Raw genomic sequence first — 21,817 nt, 5'->3', positions numbered from 1 at the left:
CCCAGAGAAGGCAGGCAGCAAAGGAGCTTTAATAATAATCCTTTCACCATAGAAACAAAATGAAGGCTGGGCATAAAGGAAGAATTTACTAATGTCCCACTTCCATTCTTGTGTTATAGAAACTAAAGTAGGGCAACTATAAAGGCTTTCTTTCTTTTTGGTGATAAAAATTAATACTCTACCTGGATGCAATGCAGAGAAGGTATCAGGAGGGGAAAGATACTCTGTACAGCTAGGAGAATACTTGGCTCCTGAAGCAGTGAAGAAAAACCGCCAGGAGGAAAACATTTTTTAAAACCTGCAATGTCACCTAACCAACATCATTCATCGTCCTGAAGTGTAAAAAAGACAAGCATTGGCATAACCAATAGGTCTCTCCTTTGGGACCTTAGAAGTGTTTAGCCATGCAACAGTTGATGTTGTTGCACCAAAGATATTGTGCTGCATAACGAAATACAAATAAGGTCCCAAAAGCAAGACCTATTGGCTATGCCAGTGCTTGTTGTTTTTGCCAATGCGCAAACGGCATCAGCAAAAAAACAGCTAACGAGGGAGGCTGCATTGCTTTTAAATGAAGAGACAAGCTCGCTGTCGAAGGCTTGTTTTTAATGTGATCATTTAAAACTAAACACATACGGCCCCTCCCAACTGCCTCTAATTGATTTTGCCAGCACAGCCAGGAGAGAATCTATATTAGATAGAGTGACCAATGACATGTCAGTGACAAGTGCATCTGTAGCGCAGTAGGTGGGGGTGTTTACCTGCGGCCAGCACTGCTGTAGCAGTGTTTAGTGAAGCAGTTTGTTGTATTGGAGAAGGCGCAGCACAACTGGGAGAGCCGAAAGTGCTATGTGACGTGCAGTGGTACAAAAACGTGGTTAGAGACTCAGTGGCAAGGCGAGAAGTAAGTACTGTGTGATGAGGAGACAGATATGTAGTGTGATGGGAAGTAGATTGTGGAGGTGAGGTGAAGTCACATTGAGGTGGCACGGGGCAGAGTAATAAATGAGATTTATACGGCACTGTGGTCAACTGAAGCCCATGGAATTCTTGGTGAAGCATAAATATTCTAAGGAATGGTGACTGCTGGTCGGCCATGCCATGCAGGCATAGGAAGTAAGTGCACTTGGCTTCCCGGTGACCTGAGTTACGCCGGTGCGGCTTGTTCTTAAAAAGCATTGGCCGCACAACAAGCAAAATGTGCGGCCGGGAGTTCAGTGTGCGCGCGAGAAAGTGAAAATGCAGAAGTTAAGTGATCGCGCTCCAGATGGCGCCTCGAGCGCTGCAAGCAGGCGGCTGCACGCCAGCCAAAGCAGCTTGTGGCAGCACTTTTAAAAGCCCCTACTAAATGTCTCGCAGAGCTGCACATGCTCTGGCTCCAGCAAGACCTAAAAAATTAGTAGGCCATGTGAGTGTGAGGTTTGTACTGGAGCCAGACAAATGCAATTAAAAGAACAAATGCAATTGCTCCTGTGCTTTAATACAGAATTGCTTTGTGTATAGAATCCATGTGTGATAATTGATTGAATGTCACAAAAAGCATTCTGATTCTTTGTACATATGAGATGTGAAAAGTCCCCTATGCCTTTTTTGTATTTTTATATAGCGAAACTTGGGCAGTGGTCACTGGAGCACTTTACATGAGCATCAGATTACGTTACACAAGGGCAGATGCATTTATTCCCCTTTTTACTTTGGGCACAAGAAGATTAAGTGATGAGCCCATAATCACAGGATGCGGAGCAGAACCCTGGAGTCCAACCTGGTTTCTCAGTTCCAAAGTCTGCAGCTCTGGCAATTAGGTTGCATCTTCTCTCATTGCATTGGAAGCATTAATTAGAAAGTGGCGCCACAAACAGCCAAAGAAAAAGAGGAGACAGACATATTTCACTTAAGCAGATGTGCATTTTAAAACATAAAATAATGGTCTATCCAGATTCCTAAAGTTGTATCAACCCATACCTAATCAAACAGCAAAAGGGGTCTGCATCTAGACTTACATTTTTTTGTTTTTAAAAAAAATGAGAGGGTGTAGGAATGCAAAAAATATCTAAATTATCATCCAGTTTCATTCTTAGGCTCAATTTTTCTTTTGCAAATATATTAATAATTTTTCAAACATGTATTCAGACAACAGGTCAAACAAAGAGATGCAGTGAAGCAAGTGTCCAGTATAAAGTCTCTCCCCAAAGGTCACCATGTCAATGCAAGTCCGTTGACTATGCCCAATTTTTTAACTATATGTTTTTTGGTAATCCTGAATACGTCACCAATTTTCAAAGCCTTTTTTGCCTAGAAAGTGAGATTATAGACCAACCTAATCAACGTTCATCGCTTAAATGGCTGAAAGTTTCATTCTTCAAAAGCAGTGTCCTAGGTTTCAATGCTTCAAGGCTAGCTTTTGGTACAGTACATTAGGCACATTTTGGAGACTCTGACCCTAGAAGGAAAATGCTACTTACCAGTATGCATCTGTTCTTGGCATGTAGGGCTGCAGAGCCACAAACTAATGCATAGATATCCATCTGGTGGTGGGCCTGGATGATTACACGTTGTTGTTGTCTTGGAAGAGTTTGTTTGGAGGATGACTCCTCCTGTAGAGCGTAGTGCGCATGGGCATCGACCCATCTTCAGATTGTTTTTCGCCATTAGGGAAATGATGGAGTTGTACGAGTACAGAAAAAGATGTCCATGTCTTGTGTATCTAATTAAGATATTACTCGAACAGATATAGGTAGCCGGGGAGGCGGGTGGGTGTCTGTGGCTCTGCAGCCCTACATGCCAAGAACAGATGTATACTGGTAAGTAGCAGTTTCCGTTCGAGGCATATGGGCTGCAGACCACACACTAGTGCATTGATTGCATAGCAGTTTTCTCCCTTAGCGGCGACCACCAGTATCTGTTGCAGTAGTATGAAATAATGTCTTGAATACAGCCTGGCCCACACTAGCTTGTTGTTTTGCTTGCACATCTACAGTCATGTTTTGTAAATGTGTGCGGTGTAGACCATGTAGCTGCTTTGCAGATATCATCTAGGGAAATATTTCCAAGAAATGCCATAGATGCCCCTAATTTACGGGTGGAATGAGCCCTAGTGGGATGGGATAGAGTGCGTTTTGCTTTGTGGTAACAAATTTGAATGCATTTAACGATCCACCTTGCAATCCTAGCTTTTGAAATGGGATTACCTTTATGTGGAGGAGAAAAGGACACAAGCTGCTATTTTGTTTTACAAAATGGTTTTTGTCCTATCAATTTAGTAGAGGAGCGCTCTTTTTACATCTAATGTATGAAGAGCTCTTTCCCAACTGTTTGTGGTTGAGAGAAGAATACTGGCAACTCAATAGATTGATTGAGGTGGAACAGTGAAATGACTTTTGGAAGGAATTTTGGGTTGGTTTTAAGAACCACTTTGTTGTGATGGAGTTGTAGGAATGGTTCTTGAATTGTTAATGCCTGGATCTCACTTACTCTTCTGAGTGAGGTAATAGCAATTAAAAAAGCAACTTTTCATGTAAGGAACTGTAATTCACACTTATGCAAGGGTTCAAATGGAGGACCCATAGGTCAAGTGAGAACAATATTTAAATTCCATACAGGGGAAGGTGGTATCCTGGGAGTAATTATTCTTTTGAGTCCTTCCGTAAATGCTTTGATGGCAGGTACTCTAAATAATGACAGATGTTGTCTGTTTTGAAGGTAAGCTGGTGTAGCAGCAAGATGTAACCTGATTGAGGAGTACGCTAAACTACATCTTTGTAGATAAGCAGGTAACATATGATGTTTTGGATAGAAACATCTACTGGGTTAATGTTGTTATTTGTGCAAAACACAATAAACCTTTTCCACTTGGCCACATAGCCTGCTCTAGTGGTGGGACGGCTAGCTTCTTTTGTAACATTCATGCAATCAGGAGGGAGATTGAGATATTTGAATTCTAAGACCTCAGGAGCCAAATCGCTAATTTGAGCTGCATTGGGTCTGGATGCATGATCTCTCCATGATCTCGCCGGGAGGTCCTCTCACTCTTGTTTCAATTGTGTGTTCATAACTCTGCGCCCATCACCCTCGCTTGATTTAAGAAGCGTTTTATTGTTTTTTACTCGTGGTGCCTTTCCGCTTGATTAATAAGCGTTTCGTCTGGCAGACACTTCAGCCTCATCTCTTCGCTGCTCGAGCCCACTCTCAGCCGAGCATTGACGCGGAGAGTGTGGTCCCGGGGAGACGAAGCATCTACAGCGGCAATCTTGGGTGTGACTCAGCGCTCTGGTGCGCTCTAGCTTCCTATAAAAGGGGACGGCCCCCCTCCGCGTAGCCGACGCGAGTGGCGGACGCGCCGGACTCACGCCAGAGTCACGCCAGAGTCACGCCAGAGTCATGCCAGAGTCATGCCAGAGTCATGCCCGTCTGCGCCCGTCCGCACCCGTCCGCACCAGGACAGGCCCAGGGGCCAGTTACTCTGTCCTTCCCTCGTCTGACCCAACCACATACTCACGCTCCTACCTTTTGCAACTAAACCATGCCACAACCCTACCTAACCCCCTGTGCAAACATTCGTTAGACCGCTCACACAATCATCATCACTGCCAACACTGTCCCTATCAACTGATCAAACCAGCAGAGATCAGGCAGAAACAAGCACAAAACCTGAATATGGCACTTTTGAACTGCCGCTCCCTGCCAAAACATGCCTCTGAGATCTCATTTTTACTTCATGACGCAGCACTGGATGCATTGTTTCTCACCGAAACATGGTTAGGACCTAGTTCAGGCCCAGATATTGTTCAGGCCCTGCCTCCGGGCTACTTAATCCAGCACCTTGACCGAACAGGGAACGTAGGTGGTGGGATCGCTATCATTTATAAGGATCATTTAGTCTGTCGCCTTTTAGACAGCCCATTGCGGGACTGTGAAAATGTCAATTTTTCGATCACTCTCTCACCCTCAGCCTCCTTTACGGGGCTTCTAGTCTACCGTCCCCCAGGATCCAGGATCCCTAAGACAATTTCACAAAACACTGCTAGAAGCGGTCCTGAACCTCGCCACCTCGGCTTCCAACTTCACTATACTAGGAGATCTGAACCTCCATTTCGATGATCCATATAACACGATAGCCGCGGATCTGACCCAAGATCTAGAGACTTGCGAAATGATTCAAAGAATTCAAAAGCCCACTCATATAAAGGGACACTTGCTTGATCTCATTTTTTCCAATATCACCGATCTAACTACTCTGCACCCAAACCCCATCCCATTGTCAGACCATTTCATCATACCTTTCTCCTGGAACCTTCCTCCCCCAGCCCCGGTCAAACCGTCTAGTACTAAACAAACAAGACTCTGGTCCAAACTCAAGACAAACGAATGGTCGGAAGCACTAAGAATCACTTTATCGTCAACTAATCCTGACATAAAACTAGCGAACTCAGAGTTTAACCAGTGGATAGAGAATTTACTAGACGTCACCCTGCCTAGGAAATACGTAACCCAAAAAAGGGGATCCATTAATCATCCCTGGTTTAGTCTAGAGCTCCGAAAACTCAAACAGAGCTGTAAAGAAGAGGAGAGACTATGGAGGAAAAATTTCGATCCAGAGACTAAAACCAAATATAGAGCCTCCATCAAAGCCTATAAAGCTGCGCTAAAGACCACAAAAATAGCCTTCTACACCGAGAAAATCACGGCATCCCCTAACTCATCGAAAGAAATCTTCACTATTGTCAAAAGTCTGTTAAAACCCCCTGACCCCCCCCCCCCCCCCCCCCACAATCATCTGGCCCCGCTGTGAAGAACTGGCACTCATCTTCCACACTAAAATTCAAAGCATTCTCCTGGTCCTCCCACCCATCACCACCCCCGATTTCCCGCCGCTACCTAACCCCCTCTCTCAAGGCCCCACCCCGAACTCTCTTCTTTCGCCCCACTCACCAACAAATTATTACCCCCCCATCTCAACTCAATAAAAAGTGGCTCTCCCCTCGACCCCGTCCCAATCAACTCCCTGAAGCTAGTCCTGCCCATCATGGAGGCTCCAGTTATTAACCTGATCAACACCTCGATCGAAACGGGCACAGTCCCACGGGACTGGAAAATGGCCATGGTCAAACCGCTTTTAAAAAAATCCAATTTGGACCCTGGAGACCTATCCAACTACCGTCCCATTTCCCTTCTCCCGGGCATTAGTAAACTGGCAGAAAAAATTATAAACCAGCAACTGTCTTCATTCCTGGAAGCCTCCAACCTACTCCATCCTTCTCATACAGGCTTCCGCCCGGGCCAAGGGACAGAGACGGCACTCCTTAAGGTGGTGGAAGAGTCTAGGAGGATCTTGGACACAGGTGGCAATGTGGCCATCATCCTCCTAGACCTTAGTGCCGCCTTCGATACGGTAAGCCACGTATTCTTCTAGCCCGCCTAAACGAAATCGGAGTCTCGGGAACAGCTCTTTCCTGGCTTGAATCCTTTCTTTGTGAGAGGTATTTTAAAGTATTTGAAGGAGACTGCCACTCCGCGCCACTACCCCTGCATTGTGGGGTTCCACAGGGCTCCTCCCTTAGCCCCACACTTTTTAATGTGTACATGTCCCCCTTAGCTAAGATAGTGGCCCCCTAGGGAATGGAACTGATCAGCTATGCTGATGACTCAGCTCGTGGTCTCTCTGAATCAGGGTGATCTATCCCACACAAGTCTGAGTGACTGTCTGGAAGAGGTATCAAAGTGGAAGGGATTGTCCCAGCTAAAACCACAATCAAAAGACCGAATTGATGTTATTGGGTAGGAAGGCATCATTCAATTCCCCCACGCTATAGCCACCCTCTATGGGTGCTAGCCCAACTCCAAAAAGCGTGATCAAGAGCCTGGGCTTTTGGTTAGATGATGAGCCTACTTTTAAAGTACAAGCCAGAAAAACTGCGGCCACCTGCTTTTGCCTGCTGAAATCTATTCGTAAAATCCTCCCTCAACTGCCCGACAGAGCCAAAAAATCTTGGTCCAAGCCATTATCCTGTCGAGGATGGATTACGAAAACGCGCTCTACTTGGGAGCCCCGGTCTCTGTAATCCAGAAACTACAGGTGGTGCAGAACTCTGCCGCTAGATTGCTGACGAGCACCAACCACTGCTCCTCAGCCAAAGCAGTATTGAGATCACTCCACTGGTTATCCATACAGGAACTGGTACACTTCAAGGCCCTCTGTATAGCTCATAAAAATCTGCAGGGCAAAGGCCCCCCTATTCTTGCCAATCTGATTAAACCACACAAAACCTCCAGAAACCTCTGCTCCAACAAGCTCAACCTGGCACAAGTCAGCAGAATCAATAAGGCTCGCACGGGTGGTCGCCTCTTCTCTTACAACACCTCAAAGTTGTGGAATTCCCTGCCCCTCCCTCTTCGACAGGAGCCCAACCATCTCTCCTTCCGTAAGAAATTAAAAACATGGCTTTTCCCTATAAATTAACGATATCTGACCTCATCCATCTCTGACCTCTCTTTTCGTAGCTGCAAGCTCTGGGATGCCTCCGGGTAGCCATGCGCTATACAAGAATCTTTTTCATTTTATTTCATTTCATTTCATGGTTCTGTGTCAGTAGATGTGGAAAGCGCTTTAATGTTTGATGTGGTACTACCGAGAGTTCTAGTAGTGTGGTGTACCATAGTTGTCTTGCCCACGTTGGTGCTATAAGAATCAATGTGAGGGAATGTTGCTGTAGCTTGCGTACCACTAACGGAATTAGTGGGAGAGGTGGAAAAGCATACGCAAATTTGTTTAACCAACTCATCCATATCGCATTGCCTTTGGACAATGGGTGTGGATATCTGGCAGCGAAGCTTGGGCATTTGGAGTTGCGGTGTGTGGCGAACAGATTCATGTCTGGTTGGCCCCACTTGTGAAAGAAAGGTAGAAGAACTTGAGGTTGAAGTTCCCACTCGAACAGATCTGCAACTTGATTGTGAACTCCTGGTAGATGTTCTGCTAACAAAGATTTTTTGAGGAATGGCCCACCTCCATATGCTCTACGCCAGCCGGGAGAGCTGTAAGAAGTGTGTTCCTCCCTGTTTTTGGATGTAATACATGGCTGTCATATTGTCAGTACGGACTAATACAGCCTTGCCTCATGGATAATGCTGAAAAGATTTTAGAGCTAGAAAAATTGCTAGCAACTCCAGATGAATTATGTGGAGTAGCTTTTGTTGCGATGCCCATGTGCCCTGTACTGTGTGTTCTTCCAAATGCGCTCCCCATCCTGTGAGATGAGTCTGTGGTTAGCACCACTTGTGGAACTAGCTCTATGAACAGCCGGCCTTTGGAAAGGTTTTTGGTGTTCCACCACTGCAGAGAGCGATGTGTCCGGTTGTCCACCACCACCAGATCTGTTATTTGTTGTTGAGCCTGATTCCATTGACTTGCTAAGCACTCCTGCAGGGGACACATTTGTAGTCTTGCGTGTAGCACTATGAAGATGCCAGATGCCACCATTCCAATCAATTGCATGAACACTTGAGCTGGTAGTGTTGCACCTGGGATTTTTGTATAAGAGCTTGCATACTTTGTATCCTTGTTGGGTTGGGGGATGCAATTGCTTTGGAGGTATCTATTGTGGCACCCAGATACTGTTGAGACAGGGATGGTTGGAGATGTGACTTTTTGATTTACTGTGAATCCTAGCTTGTGTAGCAGGCAGATGGTCTGATGCGTGTGCTGCACACACTGGTGGTATGACTTGGATTTTATTAGCCAGTCGTCTAGGTATGGGAAGACATGAATGTTGTCCCTTCTTAAGAGTGCTCCTACTACCGTTACACACTTTGTGAAAACTCAAGTTGCTGTAGTTACTCCGAAAGGGAGTACTTTGAACTGGTAATGCTGACCGTCTAGAACGAACAGAAGGTACTTTGTGAGCTTGATGGATGGGAATGAGGAAGTAGGCGTCTTTGAGATCTAAGGTGGCAAGGAAGTCACCTTGTTTTAACAGAGGTAGAACCTGCTGTAATGTGACCATATGGAAATGGTCGGACTGTATGTAAAGGTTTAGTGCCTCAGATCTAGTATAGGTCCGAGGGAACTGTCCTTTTTGGGGATGAGAAAGTATAGTGTTCCTGTGTTTGATGGTGTTTTGGGATTGGTTCTATTGCATTCTTTTGCAGTAGAGATGCAGCCTCTTGTTTTTGAAGAGCGGGATGCTCCTGTGACATGGGACGCTGTCTGGGTGGTATTGTTGGAGGAGTGGAAGTGAGCTCCAGGCAATAACCTGACTGAACTATTTGTATTACCCACCTGCGGTGATGGAGTTCCAGACAGGTAGGAACTGTTGTAATCTCTCCCCGACAGGACTGGAATGGTCTGGGGGGATTGGAGGGAAGTCACTGTTTAGGAGTGGAGGCATCGAGGTTGTTTTTACCTCTGCCTCTACTATTGTTGTTACCTCTATATCCTTCACTGTAATAACCTCTACTGGGTAAGGTTTGGGTGGGCGCTTTATAAGAGGTGGTGTCGTTTGTTTGAAAACTGTTAGAGGCGCGTTTGAGACTACTAATGAGTCTAATGGCAACTGACCTTTGATGTATGCTGGGTCAGTTGGAGCCACTTTATACTTCTTTTCTAGTCTGGGGTTAATTACCCTGGATCTGACGGGGTCTTTGAATACCTCTGGTGCGTGTTTTACCACTCCATTAAGTATTGGTTATGTGGTTGTGTTTCTATGTGAGGACAGTAATGTACCCATAAGGAAGTCTTCCTCCACTGGATCTGTGTGTAAATCCACCCCATAAAAGGTGGCTGCCCTATGAATAAACTGTGTAAACCCAATAGTGTTATCTGGAGGAGATGGCCTAGAAGGATATGAGTCATCTTGTGGCAGATCTGGTGCGTTATAATCTTCCCAGGGATCATCTGATTTTTTTTTTTTAATATCTTTATTGCATTTATATTATTTTCTTCTATACAAACAAAGCAGGCATAGATTTTATATTGCACTTACATACAAGATCAATATCACTGTGTCATTATATATATATATATAGTCCTGGATATTACCACTTGGTAATCACAGTGTGACTCGCTTCTATTTCGCAGAAGGTAACGTGCATTGGCAGTCTAGTACCCACGTATACGGTCACCTCCAATTGAGGGGTAGGGCATGCACAACATGTATATCTTCTTACTGCAATAACGACTCAGATGCAAACAGGTCTACCAGCACAGTTACATACAGCTTGTGTACAATGCAATTGTTGAATTATAGTAGACAATGAGACATGATTAAACTTGTGTCCCAGAGGAAGGCGGAACTGTGTACCTGCACTGGGCTAGCTAGTTCTAGGTTTGCGCAAACGTGAGGCTCCAGAGCCAGCAGTGGAGTATATCAGTATGCTACAGCGGTCATATAAAGGATACAGTGGACCTTGCATGGAACACAGGTAATATAGCAGTCTATCCCAGGTCTGCCATCAGTCACATTATGTAGTCCGCTGTCTGGGGTGTCACCACAGGCAGCGTAGCGTCCTGACATTAAAGTGGACGGGGTGGACGATCCGCTAGCTCCGATTCCACTCTGTGGTCCGGGCCTCCGTGCCCATTCACCGCTCCCAGTGTCGCAACCGCCTCCAGCACCTCCTGCTGCTCCTGTCGCATCTTCTCCAGGCTGGGCGCCGTCTGTCCCAGGGCTGCTCCTCGCCGGGCCCCTCTCTTCCTCCTCTCCTCCTGGAGCACTGCTCTTGCCATCCGCCGTCTTCCGGACCAGTCGGTCACGTCCCCGTCCACTGCCCGGTCTACTCCAGCCAGTCCCAGACTTCCGACCGAGCCTCAAAGAAGCGAGTGCTCTCCTTGGAGACCACACGCAAACGAGAGGGGAACAGCAATGAATAGAGCAGTCCCAGGTCCCGCAGCCATTTCTTCACTGCCATATATGAGCCACGCCTCCTTTGTACTGCTGCTGTGTAGTCCGGGAAAAGAATCACATGACTGTTGCCCACCTGAAGGTCACTCATCTTCCGAGTACCGTATCCCGGTCTCTGTAGTTGAGGAGCTTGAAGGGAAACGGGCGGGGCTTAGCTCCTGGCCTCTGGGCTTGCGCCGGCACCCTGTGCGCCCTTTCCACCACGAATTGTGGGGACAGTACTCCAACTGGTAAAATTGCCCACAGCCAGGTCTCTGTGTATCTTTCAGGGTCTGTCCCTTCTTCCCCTTCTGGCACGCCTACCACTCGGACATTGTTGCGCCAAGAGCGTCCTTCAGCATCCTCTGCGCGGTCCTCTAGTGCGTGGACTCTATCGATCAGGTCTTGTAGGGCTGAGGCATGGCTGCGCACCACAGGTTGCAGTTCCTGGACCGCTTGGCGTTACTCCGCGATTGACTCCGACAATTTACGGTGGTCCCTATGTAGCAGCGTGAAGTCAGATGTGACTATCGATCCGCCCTTCTAAAGACAACATAGTTTGCTCCAGGGTCGTCCCGATGCATTCCACCGCTGCTAGAACAGTGTCCATTTTGGCCGCTAGAGTGGCCGTGGGTTTCATGGCCATCCGCCTCTGCGGGAGGTCGGGCCGCTCACGTCCTGTTGCTGCGTCTGCGTTTTGTCCCGAAGCCTGCCCATTACAATTTGCTGCGCCATGGACATCAACACGTCTGACTGCGGGCCCAGGAGCGATGTCAGGGGGTGAGGAGGGGCTCCTATTCCTATAGGTCAATCAATCGACACTGTGCGCCAACTAGGAGGACATCAGCTGAGTTGAGATGGGCCACCAGAGGCCGCCGCCTAGGCGTCCAAGGACAATTCACCACTCACTCCTACTCACAGACTCCTTTATGAGCCCTCTCCCGTCAGGGCCAGTGAGTTCAGGCAGCAACCTTCCCCCAAGTGTCTCCTGGCCAGTTCGGTTGCTAGCTATGACTGCAGAAGGATAAGGTTTGTTCAACCAGGTAGGACCGGCACATACAGTCAGCAACCCTCTCTCAAATGTTCCTTGGCCTACCTTATTCCTAGTGGCGGCTGTGGGGAGAGCAGTCTTACTCTAGTAGGCAGGGGTGCGTGTTGGCAAAAAGTAAATTAGCCACAGTAGGCCTCCGCCCGTTGGCATCTATGCTGGGGCAATTAGGAACTGTTCTCCACACAGACTGGCTCCAGACCCTCAGCGCGCGCCCTTTTTCAGGTGGGTGCGGGGGCGCAAACAACAATGTCCTCCCAGATGCACCCCCACGTCAGCCATACATATGGGCCCCCTCACCTCCCAGCTCCGTAATGTTGGCGCAGTCTCAGTGTCTGGCAACGCCCGCAACAGAAGGATCGATTGTTGTGGCCTAGGGACAGGGGCCTCTCATTACATGGGCGCCTAAAATGGCGTCGGAGTCAAAATGGCGCCCCAACAGTACAGTCTGCGGCCAGTCACACTCCCTGTACCTCATGGCTCCGTCCTCCACCGCCCGGTCGTGTCTCTTGGCTTCTTCTACAACGCTCAGTGCCTCGCAGCCAGTAAATATCCGGCGCGCTGTGTCCTGGGCACTCACCAGGGCCGAGCCTCCTTCCTGCCGCCCGCCTCCGGGGCACCGCAACACCCCACAGGGGCTCCGGCAATCTTCCGCTGCCGTCCTCAGTCACACAGAAAGCCACCGGTCCCCACTCGCGGCAGAGGAGTGTGCTTCTCCCCGCCGGCGCCAACAGTTAGGGCCCACCAGCAGCCGAGTCCGCACCTCCGCCGCTCACACTTGCCGTTGGCTGCCTGCTGCGGTGCTGGCTCTTGGCGGCGCACCTCCCGCTCTGAGAGCGGCCACCGCAGGCCCGCTCCTCCTGACCTTCCGGGGCTTCACCTAGTGGCTGGCCGCTCGCTCCGGTGCCGCCTCTGCTCACCCCTGGCGCACACAGCAGTCCGCAGCTCTAATCAGGCTCCCTCCGCAGTCTTCACAATAGCACCCCTGCGCGCCGAGACCCAGGCCAGGTTTCGCACCTTCACAGCTCCTGCCATCTCCTCCTGCTCGGCAGTCTGTTCACCGCCGCTCCGGCCTCGCTTCCAGACTTTGGACAAACCGGCAAGCTCCTCAGGTAGTCCCGCAGCTGCTCCGCCCGGTATGGGGAAACTTGGGTCACACTTACAGGAGAATTGCAGGAGAAGTTAGGGCCTTGCAGACGGAGCTCTAGAGAGTTGTGTCCGTTATGTTGCTTGGCTGGCTTGCTATCCAGACTTCATTGAATGTATTTATGTCATGACAGTCAGATCCTAGAACAAGGGAGTCAATCGGAGATGGACTGTATCTTCTGGAAGACTAAGAAATAGAAGACTTTGAGATGATGGACTTTAGAGCCTGATGCCTGTGATGGAAGGGGGATGCAGGTCTAAGCAAGATGGAAATTATATCTGTGATGCTTGAATGTAGAGTGCAATTTCCTTCTTGGCACTCTACCTGGAGAAGGAACCAGTGTTTGTGGGTCCTCCACGGATGAAAGTGGACCTATAGGCACTGGCACAGGAGTAGTCAGCATGGTTGCAGAAGACACGCCATGTCACAATATGACAAAGAATGTGGAACCTGCTTACGAGACCTGGTGGGGGACCAGACAACTGTCAGAGGATGAAACCTCAATAAAGGAAACTTCAAAAGATAACAAATTGGTGCCTGTGGCCCGTTCACATTTACTCTATGCCCATAAAGAGAAAAGACCCTAAAACTGATCAAGTGTACATGGAGGTTTACTCTATTCCCATGAGGAGAAAAGATCCTTACATTGATCTAGTGTACATGGAGGCAGGCACAGGACATGCGGTAAAGATATCAGTACAGAAAACAATGAATTATGCAGGGACCTACTGAGGGACCGTAAAGCAAACTGCATTCTTTCCACGGCCTGGAACTAATCATTCCATACACTGCCTCTCGCTCAGCTCTCGTCCACACTACACGCTCCCACCCTCCAAGAGATGCAAGCTTACGGGATCTTACACACATTTCTTTTGCCAACGCACACACCCACCTTCCTTGGTTACCCATCTTTACTTCACCTTCCACGTAATCCTCCTCTTTCAACTAAGACTTTATCAGAGGCTCCATCAAGTCCAGGTTGCTACAGAATCTCGGTATGGCTTATAATGAAGCCCTTTTAATTAGATTTGTTGGAGGTATGAAAAGCCGAAGCGCCCAAGAGTAACACTTGTAAACATGGACAATACTGGGAGACTATTAATAGAGACTGGTATGTACAAGGGGTAACAAAATGGTACTCCAATGAGGTAGGCATGGTTTCAGATTTGCCCAATGATCTATTGAAATCTCTTGGGCTAAGCCATCAACAAGGAACCTTTAAGATGCTTAAAGAAGTCAAATTTAAAATTCATAACAAACCTTGTCCTCCTTCTAGGTGGAGATGGTCCTGAAAATTCTTGTACGACGTTTTCACACTTGTTGTTTTTAGAAGAACGAGTCGCTGTGGTCTGTGTTGTGGATGACTTGCGTACATTACTTATGGGTACATCTCTATTAACATGGATCCTGTTCAACACATGGGATCCGGTCTGCTCTCTAACTCCTGCAGCATTGGAAGGCCTGTGACTGCTTGTCCTGGTGGTGAGAAACTCATCTGATGGATGGGTGAATAGGCTGCCAGGATCATTTAGAATGCTGTGTGTAACTTCTCCTAGAGACAGGACACAGAAAAATGCAGCACATACATTACATGTTGATTAGCATTCAACAGGTGCTTCAGTCCTTTAGAAACCATTATTAAAAAGACCATCTACTCTAATAAAAGCGAACTTTCGCTGGTTGAAACATACATAAAGCTTCCAAGAAGCTGTAAACAAATGTTATAGGAATCATATAAAGGTAACCCTACAACTAACTTAAGGGTTCTTATTCAAGGAGTTAACATTTTAGGAGTAAATATGTTAGGTCCACACTGACTTTGTTCTACCTCATCCAACAGCAAACAATTGTTGACATTCATCCAAAAAGACAAACTGCTTTTTGCTATAGGCACCACTGATAAGCAAGGTTCAAGGATTTATGGGTTTGGAATGCATTGCATTTAGAAGTGGTGAAATGGGGTGACGTAAGGTGTATTCTTACCCTGCGATTGTTTAGTACAGATGAGAAAAACAAAACGAATGTTTGTGATGACTGATCAGAAGGCAGAACCATCACAGTCCTCGTCACTCTTCTACTGCCTTCTGACGCAGTCTCATATCAGTGCTCTCATTTTAAGTACTAAAACAATCTTATCTACTTAGGCATTTGTCTCAAACTACCTATAATTCAAGAAACCTAGTATATTCCCTATAACAATAAGGGTCTACAAAGACTATTATTTGGACAAGGCAATCAAATCGGACCAATTTCCAAATTGAAAATAAGACAACCTAGCTGCTTGGTGTGAACCTTACTGCACAATTACTGCTTTTTTTTTGATCACCTGAAGTACAATTGGTACTTTCTCTACAGAAAACCCCAACATAAGTAAGATCATAAAAGCTGGTCTGCAACTTCTAAAACCCACCAACCCAATTTGTGTAATTTATTTCAAACAGCAAAACGTGCAAAGTAATTTTGAGTGCATGAAAACACAACAAAAGAACTTCTCTTCTAACAGGAAAAACCCTTGTGAACAAACAGCATTCCAATAGGAGCAGAGTTAAAAGGCTTCTATTAGAGTTTAAAAAAAGATAGACCGTCTGGAACAGCATTTTGAGGGCACGCATGCCTCAAAAAAGGTATTAGTTCCATCAGACTGCTAACATTTCATGAACCCTAAAACCATGAACATGGTACACACTCAATATCAGTCTGCTTAAAGGATTGAGACAGAGTTTTTGTAAACGTGGCAAAGCTTGGAAAACGCAGTTTGAACATACAGAAGCTTTGGGTTCTATCAAGTACAATCCTGGGTGGTTTGCCAGATCATTTAACCACATCAATATCCATAACAAGACATGAGACAGACATAACCAATCAGCCACAAAGGAGCCATGTCTTACTCAGTAATGTACGTAGCCCCAGAAGACGCCTGCTACACCTGTTCCCGTCCACACAAGAGGATAGGAACAAAATGGTTACTTACCAGTAGCAGTAGTTTTGGAGCTTGAAGAGTTTTCTGGATTCACATTATGTGCACCATTCATTTGTGTGTGTTTTGGACGTTGTCGACCACCATCTGGTGTCAGGTCTGTCCCCTGCGTGACGTCAGACGGCACCCGGGAGGTCGTTGTGCGTAGTAGCCATCTTCTGATTAATTTTTCTGTGTTTCAGTTTTACAGTCTTTTACATGGCATTTTAGTGAATGGTTAGTTATAGTTCACCAACTGCTTGTATTCCGTCGACACCTCCACTGAGTCTCTGTTTGACTCCGGTTACGGTAATAATAGCAGTGCTACCAAGGCCTCCCACGCTTTTGCAGTTTCCAGTGCCTTCTAGTTATTAGCTCTCCTAGCTTGCTTGAACCGAACCGTACTCTCACTGGCTGCCCAACTAGCGATTTCCGCCTTCCCACGCTCTATGCTGGGTCCCTGTTTGGCTTACCAATGCCTCCTCAATTCCCTCTTGGCTAATAGTAACCCCAAGTCGATGAACTTGCTCGTGATTTTCGTCCGAGCTGTATGAGGAAACCAATGCAATATGCACACTCCCATGTCTGGTTCTAATTGCCTATCCGTCACCCCGCATAACACCTCAACCACTTCTTCCCAATACATACCTAACTGCGAGCAACTCCACATCATGTGGCAAAATCTGCATCTCCCGTGTTGCAGCGGGGGTATCTGGGTGTATCCACATTAAAATATCAATTTATCCGTGCCGGGGTTAAGTACGCCCTATGCAACACATAGAAGTGAGTAAGCTTAAATCTAGCACTACGCAAGCTCTTCCACGCCCTCTCCAGTAGCCTGGGCCACGTTGTTTCCGGAATCTCCTTGCCACTAGTACGTAACCATTTCATTTTGCAGCGTGAATCCTTTTCTGGATTCACATGCTGTGCATCTGATTATGTAGCGGTTTCTTCCTTGAAGTACCTTTTGTCCTACTTGTGCTTACTTATTCATTTGTATGTCCACACAGTAATGCTTGGTGAAAGTGTATGGAAATGCCCATGTTGCTGCAACACATTTAATGCCTATTGGCACATTCGCTCCTTTCTTCTTAGTTGAGTGAGCATTTTGCAGTACGCTTAGGGTTTTCCCTGCAGGGGCATAGCATAGTTGGATGGTTTGAACTATCCATCGTGCAATTGTTACCGTTGTGACAGGTGTCCCTGTCTTGGTATGTGAGTAAGCAACAAACAGTTGTTTCCTTTTGCGAGCCTGTTCTGGTCTCTGTAGATAGTATAGTAAAGCCCTCCTTACATCCAGAGTATGTTGGCTCTTTTACAATTTTCTCTGTAGGTCTTTGAAGAAGACTAGTTGGAGAATGCTTTGATTCAAGTGATACTTGGATACGACCTTTGGTAAGAACGGAGGATTAGGATTCAGGATAACTGTATGGATTTGAATGTATGGTTCTTCTACGGTTAATGCTTGTAGCTCACATACGCTTTGTAAGGAAGTAATGGCTATTAGGGATGCTGTTTTTAAGATAATGTGTGAGGTCTGCTTTGTGCATGGGCTCAAATGGTTCGGTCATAAGTTGCGAGAGGACTATATAAAAACTCCACATGGGCGAAGGAGATGTCCTTGCGGGTGCAATTCTTTTAGTTCCCTCTGAGAATCTTTTTAAGACAGGTTTTTTAAAGAAGCTCTTGCATGATTTTCCCCTGCTGTAGGCTACAATAGCTGTGAGTGTCCTTTCAGGCTTGAGTAGTTGATGTGACTGTCTAGGAGGTGTGTTCGGTGAATGATCACCGTTTGAGTGGAGATAGAGTCCATCACTTTGTTTGTTGTGCACCAAGTGGCGTGCCGCTTCGATTTTCCAGCATAGCATTGACTGGTGGTTTGCTTTCTTACCTCTCTTAGAATTTCCATTGTTCGCTGAGGCAAGTTCAGGTGACCAAACTGCGTATTCAGGTGCTAGGCAGCTAGGCGTAGCGTCACTGGCTCCGGGTGTAATTAGACCTGTTGCATTGTTAGTAGGTCCTGGACTGCTTTGAGTGTGATTATTTGTCTCTTGGACAGTTCTAGCACGCTTGAGTATCATGTTTGTCTGGCCCATTGAGGAGCAATGAGAATTAGGTTTGTCCCTGGTTGTCTTGCTTTTTCTAGGACTCTTTGGATTAGGGGTATTGGTGGAAAAGCGTATGCAAATGTTCCTGACCAATCTAGCAACAGAGAATTCCCTCCTCACAGGTTGTGATGAAACCTGGAGGCAAAGAAATTGCATTTCTTGTCCTGTATTGTCGCAAACAGGTCTATATCTGGTGATGTCCCCCACAGTTTAAAGATGTATTGTATTGTCTTGTGTTTCAATTCCCACTCGTGGGAGCAGCTGTTCTGCCTGCTCAATTGATCTGCTGCTGTGTTGTATATTCCTGGTAGGTGAATTGTTTGCAGACTGATTCTTTGTGAAATCGCCCATCTCCAGGTCAGTTGTGCTATCTTGCTGAGTGGGAATTAATTTGTACCTCTGGTTTGTTGAGGTAGAACACTGTGGTGGTGTTGTCTGTTTGAATCAAGACAGTTTTTTTGTGAATGTGTTTCTCGAACTCCTTCAGTGCTAGGACTGTTTTCATCTCCAGGTAATTGATGCCTTTTATGGAGTCAAGGTCGTTCCACTGGCCTGGTATTTTCAATTGACTAAGGTGCTCTATCAACACATTGTGGTCGCAGAGGGAGTTGGTCTTTCGCAAGTTCTGCCTAGTGTTATGTTCCTGGATGCCCACCGTTGCACTCCCTGTAGCCTGTGACCAATTGTTGGAAAGCCATTCCTGGAAGGGTCGCATATGAAGGCGGGCATGAGGAATGAGTGGGATGCAGGATGCCATCATGCCCATGAGTTTCACGACGCTCCTCACCGTCAGAGATTGACCCCTCTGGTAAAGTAAAGTTTCCTGTATGATGGCTGGTATCCTGTTTTGCGTTGGATAAGCTTGTGAGAGTTCTGAGTTGAGTTCCTGTGACTTACTGAGAATCCTACTTTCTGGAGTGTGAGGATTACTGTTTGAACTGGGCTGTGACATTTTTGGTTTGTCTTTGCTTTTATAAGCCAGTCGTCTTGATAAGGACAGAAGTGTATTCCTTCTTTTCTTGTGTGTTCTACAACTCCAGCTAGGCAATTGGTGAAGACATGTGGTGCTGATTTTATTCAGAAAGGTAGTACCTTGAACTGGTAGTGTGCTCATTCGAATAGGAATCTGAGATACTTTCTGTGGCTTTTGTTCATGGGGATGTGCAAATAGGCATCTTTGAGGTCTATAATTGCCATGGAATCTCCTTTTTGAATTTGCGGTATTATTTCTTGAAGTGTAGTCATTTTGAAATGTTGCGTCAGAATGAACTGGTTTATGAACCTTAGGTTTAGGATAGGCCTTAGTGTAATGTCTTGCTTGGGAACTAGGAAATACGGTGAGTAGTTTCCCTTGAAAATCTCTTCCTTTGGAATGGTTTCTATCACTTGCTTTCAAAGAAGCTCCTTGATTTCGGATCTCAAATTCGTGAAATCTGACTTGAGGTACTTTTTTTTATTTTTGGAGGGTTTGCAGCTTGTGGCTTTGTTCGTTCTAGCCAATACCAATATTTTATCAAATGTAATATCCAATTGTCTGTAGTGATATCTTACCATTGTCGCAGGTATTGTGCTATCCTGCCCCCACTGGTGTTGTGTTTGGGTCCTTCTTTGTTGTGCACGAGTCAATTTGATACAGCTCCTCTTCCTCTGCAGGTCTAGCCTCAGCCTCTTCCCCTTCCTTGAAAGGACTGCTTTGGCTGTTGTACTCCTGAAGCAGTGAAAAGGCTCTGATGTGATGAAGGAGATCATTCAATGTGTAAGGGCAATGTAAGCAGTTAATTTTTGTAAATCTTTTTATTGAACGAGTTTTCCTGTATATGCCCGGATTCATACCTTCCTGGCCACCTCTCAATCTAGGATCTGTATTTCTCCCAGGGGTCCCATATATTTTCCCACTTCTGGGGCATTCCCTGCTCTCATATACCATCCGCTCTGCCAAGCGACACCAATCCAAGTCAGTTTTCCAGTCAGTTACTTTGGGAGGTATCCATGCACCCCACAGACGTGCTATGTTACGTTTAGAGAATCCGGCGGATAGCAATAGCCACATGTTGGTGTGCGACGGCCATCTTTCCTATCCAGTAATATCCAGCGTGCCTCCGCTTGTATGCGAGTTCCCACCACCCAAGACATTACCCTGGCTACTTTTCCCCAATACCGCAGTATTACTGGACACTCCCACAAAATATGAAAGAAGGTAGCGGGCAAGCACAGCCTCTAAGGCAGGTATCAGAGTACGCCCGCCCGTTCCTATGTTAAAGTGTGCAGGAATAGTATGCCCTATGCAGGATGCGTAACTGAATTAATCTGAATCTGGCCCATATAGCGATCTCTCTGGGACTCTGAATCGCCTCTTGCCAGTCATCCTCCTCCAATAGGCTGATGTCCCTTTAACAAGTCGCCCATAGCGGGCCAAGGGGGTCGGTAGATTATTCATTAACTTTTTATATGCAAGGGAGATTGCTTTATCGGGAATGGGATCGAATAGCAGTCAGTCTTCTAATGGGGAGTACTCGGGTAGAGTTTTGCAGTCTTTAATGTGGCATTGTAATGCATGTTTCAGTTGAACATACCTGTACTGCTCCATATTGGCCAGTTGATACTCTGCTTGGAGATCCCTAAAGGACCTATTTTGATCCTGTTTGCATACATCCCCAAGATGGTCAATACCAATATGACTCCGGCAACGGAATCCCTTCAATCGACCCACCTCTCGTAGTCCATCGCTATGCCATAGTGGGGTTTGTTGGGTCAGCTCAAAACTGCTGCTGATCTACTGTTTCTACTTCTGCTGAGCAAGAGAACTTGTTTTACCGTCTGCAGCCTGTGCTGGCTGTCTGAAGCTGACGCTGATTCCTCACTGTGTCGTGGCGCTGCCTCCCCCTGACTCGCTGGTGTGAGCGTGAGCTGCACTCGGCACGCTCTGCCTGTCGCTCCCAGCTGGAGTCAGAGGGGTTGAGGCCAGGGTGCAAACAGCGAGAGCACCTAGCCTGGGGGACTGCGAGGACCAGAATCCTTAGCGGAGATCACCTGGTTCCTCTTCCCCCAGGCGAACCGCCCACGGACACGCCCCCAACGACCTGGTTAAAGTTTCGTGACACCCGCTTCGCGGGCGCCACTCACAGGAGCTCAAAACTGCTGCTGATCTACTGTTTCTACTTCTGCTGAGCAAGAGAACTTGTTTTACCGTCTGCAGCCTGTGCTGGCTGTCTGAAGCTGACGCGGATTCCTCACTGTGTCGTGGCGCTGCCTCCCCCTGACTCGCTGGTGTGAGCGTGAGCTGCACTCGGCACGCTCTGCCTGTCGCTCCCAGCTGGAGTCAGAGGGGTTGAGGCCAGGGTGCAAACAGCGAGAGCACCTAGCCTGGGGGACTGCGAGGACCAGAATCCTTAGCGGAGATCACCTGGTTCCTCTTCCCCCAGGCGAACCGCCCACGGACACGCCCCCAACGAAACGTATATAGATAACATCTCGCATCCCGCGACGCGCACGGGATCAAGCGCGGGGATAAACCGTCCGGGGACGACCGAGGACGGGACGGGCCACCCCACTAACGCTCACTACAAAGAGGAAACTATTCAACTAAACTTTTGATTCATACGTGTAAAAACCCTCATTCCTTTACTGATCAACTGAGATAGTGTGATAAAGACAAGCCACAGCATATTAATAATACTATACATT

General features: G+C 47.0%; 1 protein-coding gene across 1 annotated transcript in view; it reads right to left on the bottom strand.

Moving 5' to 3' along the window:
* The window catches only part of TRAFD1 (TRAF-type zinc finger domain containing 1), a 305,815-nt gene that overhangs the window by 91,126 nt on the left and 192,872 nt on the right, over nucleotides 1–21,817 (bottom strand). The window contains exon 10 of the mRNA XM_086943078.1: nucleotides 14,330–14,621. Coding sequence (XP_086799204.1) covers nucleotides 14,330–14,621 — 292 coding nt within the window. The remainder of the gene's footprint in view (nucleotides 1–14,329; nucleotides 14,622–21,817) is intronic.

The sequence above is a fragment of the Lissotriton vulgaris genome, chromosome 11 (genome assembly GCF_964263255.1).
Source record: "Lissotriton vulgaris chromosome 11, aLisVul1.2, whole genome shotgun sequence".
NCBI classification, from domain to species: Eukaryota; Metazoa; Chordata; class Amphibia; order Caudata; family Salamandridae; genus Lissotriton; species Lissotriton vulgaris.
Note: the sequence above shows the minus strand (reverse complement) of the source record. Positions and strands in the feature narration are given on the sequence as shown.